Source organism: Onthophagus taurus, chromosome 8 (genome assembly GCF_036711975.1).
Source record: "Onthophagus taurus isolate NC chromosome 8, IU_Otau_3.0, whole genome shotgun sequence".
In the NCBI taxonomy this organism is placed as follows: Eukaryota; Metazoa; Arthropoda; class Insecta; order Coleoptera; family Scarabaeidae; genus Onthophagus; species Onthophagus taurus.
In genome coordinates, this window is record NC_091973.1 from 12,943,878 (window position 1) to 12,952,992 (window position 9,115).

Consider the following 9,115-nt stretch of genomic DNA (forward strand, 5'->3'; position numbering starts at 1 on the left):
AAAGAACCTGAGATTCCTCTATGACCTCGAAAGTTCCCGCGACTGCGATATGATCCTCTCTGACTACCACGATCGTTACTTCTAAAATCAGCATAATTATTAAATCCGCGATTATTGTTATGAGGAACAAAATTATTATTTCCTCGATTGTTTCGGTTATACCCGTTAAATGGTCTAGAATTCCGAAAATGTGCTCTTCTGATTTGATTACCTCTACCATTCATTTGAAAAACAGTAGATGACGAGGGTTTATTTATTTCCTCATCTAATGCAACGTTAATTGCGTCTTTTAGGGTTTTACAATTTCGCGCTTTAAGGATTGTTCTTAATTCATGATTTTTCAATCCGTTACAAAACGAATTTATCGCGAGTTTTTCATTAACAATGCGTAACGAACTTAGTAAATTTTCATCATCACCCGCTTGTGCCAGTTAAATCAGTAAGTAACTGTTCAATGTCCCTACCAAAATCATCAACTGTTTTACTCTGTTGTCGGGAATTATGGAGTTGATTGGACAGAGTAGTGGCAGATTTTCGAGTTGTAAAATTTTCTCTTATATCTCTTACAAGCGTTTCAACGGTATCATACTTTTTATTTAACCTTACTTTAGCATTGCCAGATAGTCTGGTTTTTAAAACATAATTAATTAAAAGTTTTTTACCATCTGCATTTAACAATTCAGAATATAATTCAATTGAATCTATTAATTGTTTTGTAGTTTCCTCTTTCCCATCCATTAATGGAAGTAAACTACCTGCTGTTTTTAGATCAAAAGTTTCCCCCATACTTATTTCTACAGCTTCACTATTTATATTTAACCTATCATCTAAAATACCCTGAATTTCTAGAACTATATTATCTATCCCTGAACTATAATATTTAATGTCTTCAATTTTATCAACATTTGATGTATCCCTCTTTAATTCTATATTTAATGATTCTAACCTAACTCTAAATTTATTTAATTCATTCAAACGTTTTTGAGTAGATTCTAAATTTCTCCTTCTTTCTTTATTATCCTTTAAAATATTAGTTTTAAATGATTTAATTTCTACCAGCAATAATTGTAATTCTTCTATGATTGTCATAATATTATGAAGTTTTTTACTCACACTATAAATCACATTTTATTTATCGTCACACCGGGCACTTCCGATATTGAGCGAAAGGAGTTCATGACTTCTCGCAACTTCTCGTCGGATTTTTCTTTTCATATTTCTATTACACTTTTTCCATATGATGTATCCCAATGCGCAGATTACAACGAAAACCAGAAATGCCATACCAACTTCCCATAATGTAAAAATTGTTCCAGTAGTTGCTGTAGTTCCACCACTGTTTCCAGCTTGCGATATTATGATTTCTTTCTCTTCCTTAGATTGATTGGTTCCCATAATTACGTTTTCATAAATTTTCGATTTTCTTTCAAACGGCTGGCAGGATCGCCATGTAATAACTTGGTCCCTTTTGGGGTTTCATATAGGATATTTAACTTTGTTTCATTAAAAACCATAAAATAATTTGCTTAACAACTTACTTTATTGATAGCTAAAATAATACTCCTTGCAATATTAATTATTACAATATTCAAACGGTTCATTGTGCGTGCTCATCAATTAGGCAATCGGTCAACGACCAAAAATGCTTACTCCACGAGCCGCACAGTTCATCGTCTTTTATTTAATGCTACTTATGCTATTCTTTATAATTTACACTTATTTCTAATTAATTTCTAATTCTAATTTTATTTATTCCACTACAATACGACAATATTTTATTTTCTCGATAAATTCTTTGTAAATGGGTGTTACTTATACCGACTTGAACTGCCCTTTTTCTTAACGACACCTTACCGTAATCCATTGCGTTCGTTACTGCAACAATCGACCCCGCATCATGTTCATCTAAAAGCTTTTTTTCCTTCCGTTAATTGTCCACATTGCCCGTTTCCGATAATTTTTTAACAACTCTCTTAATTGTTTTTTTATCTACTAAAAATCCAAATTTGTCCTCAAATTGCCTTAAAACTGCATTGTAACTAATGTTCCCTAATCCATAGCACTGCACTATAAATATTTTATGTTGTAATGTAAACATGATCAATTAATATTTCACAATAGGCTAAAGCTAAGCTATCAAATTATAATTGCTAGTTCCTCAGATGATTTGTTTTTATTGTAAAACGGAATATTAGAAAAAAATTTTCATGAAAAAACTCATTTTTTCTTTTATATGCTAAATTAATAAAATTCGGCATATCGCTATAATTTAACATAACAAACATTTTATCTTAATCAACTTTTGTTGTACATTGCTCAGAAAGACCACTTTACTTGCAACGGTCAACAAACTTCTTGGTTATATTTCGTTTTATGACATCCAGACTTTAATTGCAAAAGATGGAATTTGAATTCAAAAATTTATCGTCAATTATACCTTACGGGGACACAATCCGGGGACACACTGTATATGGTCGACAGAATTATCGGATCCAGAAGTGATACAAAAGTTCAAACATGGCTCAGAACGGCGTATAACGTCATAATATCACGTTTTGGGCACATTTTGTTTTTTATCTCCAACATGCTCCAATATGACATTTGGCGCCTGAATATCACAAATATGGTCAGCAGAATTATCGGAACCAAAAGTGATAGAAAGTTCAAACATGGCTCAGAATGGCGTATAACGTCATAATATCACGTTTTGGGCACATTTTGTTTTTTATCTCCAACATGCTCCAACATGTCATTTGGCGCCTGAATAACACTAATATGGTCAACAGAATTATCGGAACCAAAAGTGATAGAAAGTTCAAACATGGCTCAGAACGGCGTATAACGTCATAATACCACGTTTTGGGAACATTTTGTTTTTTATCTCCAACATGTCATTTGGCGCCTGAATATCACAAATATGGTCAACAGAATTATCGGAACCAAAAGTGATAGAAGTAGAGAATAAAGGCCGGTTCTGGACCGGAAGTGCTCCCCATCTCCCCCTGATCCTGCGCATGCGCGCCGGAAGTGACGTCACGACATCCTTAAGGATCATCCTTAAGGATCGGTCGACGGTGGCGCCACCTAGCGGTACATCCTTAAGGATCGGTCGACGGTGGCGTCACCTAGCGGTACATCCTTAAGGATCATCCTTAAAGATCATCCTTAAGGATCGGTCGACGGTTGCACCACCTGTAGAATCCTTAAGGATCGGTCGACGGTGTCGCCACCTGTAGCATCCTTAAGGATCGGTCGACGGTGACGCCACCTGTAGCATCCTTAAGGATCGGTCGACGGTGGCGCCACCTGTAGCATCCTTAAGGATCGAAGGTTGCTCCCCCTGCTCCTTAAGGATCGAAGGATCGGTCGACGGTGGCGCCACCTGTAGCATCCTTAAGGATCGAAGGTTGCTCCTCCTGCTCCTTAAGGATCGGTCGACGCCCCTTCAACCCCATCTTAGTGCCTTATTGACCCCCTTCAACCCCTTCAACCCCCTATTGACCTCCTTCAACCCCTTCAACCCCATCTTAGTGCCCTATTGACCCCCTTCAACCCCGTCAACCCCATCTTAGTGCCCTATTGACCCCGTCGACGCCGTATGCTTATCAGCGGAAGTTGCTCCCCCGTGAAATAATATTAATAATAATAATAATAATAATACTTACCTTACAATAGGTTCTCCATTACAGATTGAGGGTAGGAGGAGGAGGAGGAAGAGAAAATCACAAAAAATTAAAGTTAATACATATATTAAAAATTTAAATTAAACATACTCAAAAAAAATGATACTATTTTCTACTTAACCTACTTAAATATATTTAAACGTTATTCGAAATAGTGGTAAAATGACCCCAAGCCAATGTTTTAATACCATCGGTATCGATACACCGCTTTGTATCATGTGGGGAAAGGGCCAATTTGTTTTGTAAAACGGTAAAAACCGTGTGGTTAAAACTTCTAAATAATAACTGTTTTCTAAACGCGATGGAATTTGAATGTAAACAGTCGAAATAACTTTGAAATGAAAGCTTTTGTTTAACCACAGCTTTCCTAATACCTTTAGATTTTTTAGTAACTCGTCCATAAGCGACCCGATTTGCGTACACCTTCGATCTTAAGCCAATAAATTCAACCATTACGTTTCCGCAATTTTCATCTTTCAGTTGGTGCACTAGCAATTGGACGATCTTCTTGCGATACAAATTGAGAATAATTAGATATTCTATCATACAAGTAACCACAAAAACTTCAATAATAACAACACCACTTTATGAAACTTAACCGCAGAACGTTAATAAGAAAGTTTAGTACAAGAAAACTACTTCAAAACTTCAATTTTAAGCCTTATTCTTTAACAAAACTTAATCTTTACAAGAAGTCTAATAATGATTCAAAAAATTTAAGTGAAACTTCATCAAATCTTCATATTTTAATAAATTATTTGTATTTATTTAATGAAACTTCACCAAAACTTTAAAATTTGAGAATTAAAAATGTGAAATCTTAATAACTTCAATGACAGCGATGTTATTTTATGAAACTTCATCAAAAAAGTTAATGTTTTAGTAAAAATTTGAATTTAATGCGAAAGAATCACCTCAAAACTTCAATATTTATCCCAATTTTGGGTTATACGTCAAGAAAACTGATAAAATCAAATCAACTTCATCAACAGATCAACAGATGTAGAAACAACAACCGATGTAGAAACAACAACCGATATAGAAACAACAACCGATGTAGAAACAACAACTGATGTAGAAACAACAACAGATATAGAAACAACAACTGATATAGAAACAACAACTGCTATAACAACTGATTTTACAACTGATATAGAAACAACAAACAACAACAGATGTAACAACTGATTTTACAACTGATATAGAAACAACAACAGATGTAGAAACAACAACCGACGTAGAAACAACAACTGATGTAGAAACAACAACAGATATAGAAACAACAACCGATGTAGAAACAACAACAGATATAGAAACAACAACTGATATAACAACTGATTTTACAACTGATATAGAAACAACAACAGATGTAGAAACAACAACCGATGTAGAAACAACAACAGATGTAACAACTGATTTTACAACTGATATAGAAACAACAACAGATGTAGAAACAACAACCGATGTAGAAACAACAACTGATGTAGAAACAACAACAGATATAGAAACAACAACTGATATAGAAACAACAACAGATATAGAAACAACAACTGATATAGAAACAACAACTGATATAACAACTGATATAACAACTGATTCTACAACTGATATAGAAACAACAACAGATGTAACAACTGATTTTACGACTGATATAGAAACAACAACAGATGTAACAACTGATTTTACAACTGATATAGAAACAACAACAGATGTAGAAACAACAACCGACGTAGAAACAACAACTGATGTAGAAACAACAACAGATATAGAAACAACAACCGATGTAGAAACAACAACAGATATAGAAACAACAACTGATATAACAACTGATTTTACAACTGATATAGAAACAACAACAGATTTTACAACTGATATAGAAACAACAACAGATGTAGAAACAACAACCGATGTTATGGAATCATTAATATGAACTTTCAATCAAATTAAAAAAACTTTATTATAATAAAATTTTAGTTTTGATCACGAAGTTTAATGTTAACTCGAAAATTTCATCGGAACATAATAAAATCTAGGAAACTTTATGAAAACTTCAAATTATCTAATAAAACTTCATCAAAATGTTAAAAATGTATTCGAAGGAGGAATATTTTCGTCTTGAGAGACTTAAGGCTAAACCAGAATGTTTTCAGTAATCGGTCTAGTGTTAGGTGTAGTTTTAGTGCAATAAAAATATGCAATATAGTAATATAGCTTTATACTAGTTCTAGTTTTATATTAGCAGTAGAACTAACACAAGACATAGAACTAGAATCATTCGGATTTAGCCGCACGTCTCTCTTAAAAACCTGAAATACCCTTAAATAGTCGTTATTTACCTGGTTATTATCTAACATACATGACGTCGACTGAAATGTAAAACGGTAGCGATATATATATAATATAATATATATGGGAGGGAATAAAAGTCGCATAAGCACCATCTATGTTCCAATAGTTCATACATAAATTTCAAATAACGTCCAATGAGAGACGAAGGTGACGCTCGTATGATATGATATATTTCACACCCCCCTCCTTCTCACAATAAATTTTACAACTATTATAATAATAATAAAACTACAATCAATTTTTATTTAAAAATTATTATATTTACGACTTAAATACAAGTAGCATTATGTTGATTACATAAAAATTTTTGTAAAATTAATACATTGTTTTGTGAACATACTGCTGGAGAGCCGGTGTGGAACCAACATTGATTGGTGGTTGAATTTAATTTAACCCCATCCTCTTCCGCAAATTCTAACGCAATATCAGTTATTAGTATTGAATTGCTGTTACGTATTTCCAAAAACTGCTTCTTTTGATTTCCCTTAACAAATATTTGATCGTAGGAGGAAATTAAGGTATCAATTACATTTAGACCTTCTGATTGATTTCTCATTATGACAGCGCCATCTATCGATCATCAGGTACATCTTTTAAAAAAAAATGGCTGCGTGTGAAATTATTCTTTCTGCTTATTTCCGCTACCCGCCGCTTTTTTAGTTCCGCCGTCCGCCGCTAGGTGGCGCCACTGTCGACCAATCCTTCGATCCTTAAGGATGCACCGCTAGGTGGCGTCACCGTCGACCGATCCTTAAGGATGCTACAGGTGGCGACACTGTCGACCGATCCTTAAGGATTCTACAGGTGGCGCCACCGTCGACCGATCCTTAAGGATGTACCGCTAGGTGGCGCCACCGTCGACCGATCCACGATATCCTTAAGGATGTCGTGACGTCACTTCCGGCGCGCATGCGCAGGATCAGGGGGAGATGGGGAGCACTTCCGGTCTAGAACCGGCCTTTATTCTCTACTGATAGAAAGTTCAAACATGGCTCAGAACGGCGTATAACGTCATAATATCACGTTTTGGGCACATTTTGTTTTTTATCTCCAACATGCTCCAATATGACATTTGGCCCCTGAATATCACATATATGGTCGACAGAATTATCGGAACCAAAAGTGATACAAAATTCAAACATGGCTCAGAACGGCGTATAACGTCATAATATCACGTTTTGGGCACATTTTGTTTTTTATCTTCAACATGCTCCAATATAACATTTGGCCCCTGAATATCACATATATGGTCGACAGAATTATCGGAACCAAAAGTGATAGAAAGTTCAAACATGGCTCAGAACGGCGTATAACGTCATAATATCACGTTTTGGGCACATTTTGTTTTTTATCTCCAACATGCTCCAATATAACATTTGGCCCCTGAATATCACATATATGGTCGACAGAATTATCGGAACCAAAAGTGATAGAAAGTTCAAACATGGCTCAGAACGGCGTATAACGTCATAATATCACGTTTTGGGCACATTTTTTTTTTATCTCCAACATGCTCCAATATGACATTTGGACTCTGACTATCATATATATGGTCGACAGAATTATCGGAACCAAAAGTGATAGAAAGTTCAAACATGGCTCAGAACGGCGTATAACGTCATAATATCACGTTTTGGGCACATTTTGTTTTTTATCTCCAACATGCTCCAACATGTCATTTGGCGCCTGAATATCACAAATATGGTCAACAGAATTATCGGAACCAAAAGTGATAGAAAGTTCAAACATGGCTCAGAACGGCGTATAACGTCATAATATCACGTTTTGGGCACATTTTTTTTTATCTCCAACATGCTCCAATATGACATTTGGACTCTGACTATCATATATATGGTCGACAGAATTATCGGAACCAAAAGTGATAGAAACTTCAAACATGGCTCAGAACGGCGTATAACGTCATAATATCACGTTTTGGGCACATTTTGTTTTTTATCTCCAACATGCTCCAACATGTCATTTGGCGCCTGAATATCACAAATATGGTCAACAGAATTATCGGAACCAAAAGTGACAGAAAGTTCAAACATGGCTCAGAGCGGCGTATAACGTCATAATATCACGTTTTGGGCACATTTTGTTTTTTATCTCCAACATGCTCCAACATGTCATTTGGCGCCTGAATAACACAAATATGGTCGGCAGAATTATCGGAACCAAAAGTGATAGAAAGTTCAAACATGGCTCAGAACGGCGTATAACGTCATAATATCACGTTTTGGGCACATTTTGTTTTTTATCTCCAATATGCTCCAACATGTCATTTGGCGCCTGATATCACAAATATGGTCAGCAGAATTATCGGAACCAAAAGTGATAGAAAGTTCAAACATGGCTCAGAACGGCGTATAACGTCATAATATCACGTTTTGGGCACAATTTGTTTTTTATCTCCAACATGCTCCAACATGTCATTTGGCGCCTGAATATCACAAATATGGTCAGCAGAATTATCGGAACCAAAAGTGATAGAAAGTTCAAACATGGCTCAGAACGGCGTATAACGTCATAATATCACGTTTTGGACACATTTTGTTTTCTATCTCCAACATGCTCCAACATGTCATTTGGCGCCTGAATAACACAAATATGGTCAGCAGAATTATCGGAACCAAAAGTGATAGAAAGTTCAAACATGGCTTAGAACGGCGTATAACGTCATATCAGGTTTTGGGTACATTTTGTTTTTTATCTCCAACATGCTCCAATATGACATTTGGCCCGTGAATATCACATATATGGTCGACAGAATTATCGGAACCAAAAGTGATAGAAAGTTCAAACATGGCTCAGAACGGCGTATAACGTCATAATATCACGTTTTGGGCACATTTTGTTTTTTATATCCAACATGCTCCAATATGACATTTGGCCCCTGAATATCACATATATGGTCGACAGAATTATCGGAACCAAAAGTGATAGAAAGTTCAAAATTGGCTCAGAACGGCGTATAACGTCATAATATCACGTTTTGGGCACATTTTTTTTTTATATCCAACATGCTCCAATATGACATTTGGCCCCTGAATATCACATATATGGTCGACAGAATTATCGGA

The 9,115-nt window shown here is 35.4% G+C and overlaps 1 protein-coding gene across 1 annotated transcript; it reads left to right on the top strand.

Moving 5' to 3' along the window:
• Positions 1-1,250: 1,250 nt before the first annotated feature.
• Positions 1,251-5,613, top strand: LOC139431195 (clumping factor A-like). Its single transcript, XM_071198833.1, has 3 exons — positions 1,251-1,300; positions 4,676-4,757; positions 4,840-5,613. Exons 1-3 carry the CDS (start codon positions 1,251-1,253, stop codon positions 5,611-5,613), a joined length of 906 nt encoding a protein of 301 aa, XP_071054934.1.
• The last annotated feature ends 3,502 nt before the right edge of the window (positions 5,614-9,115 follow it).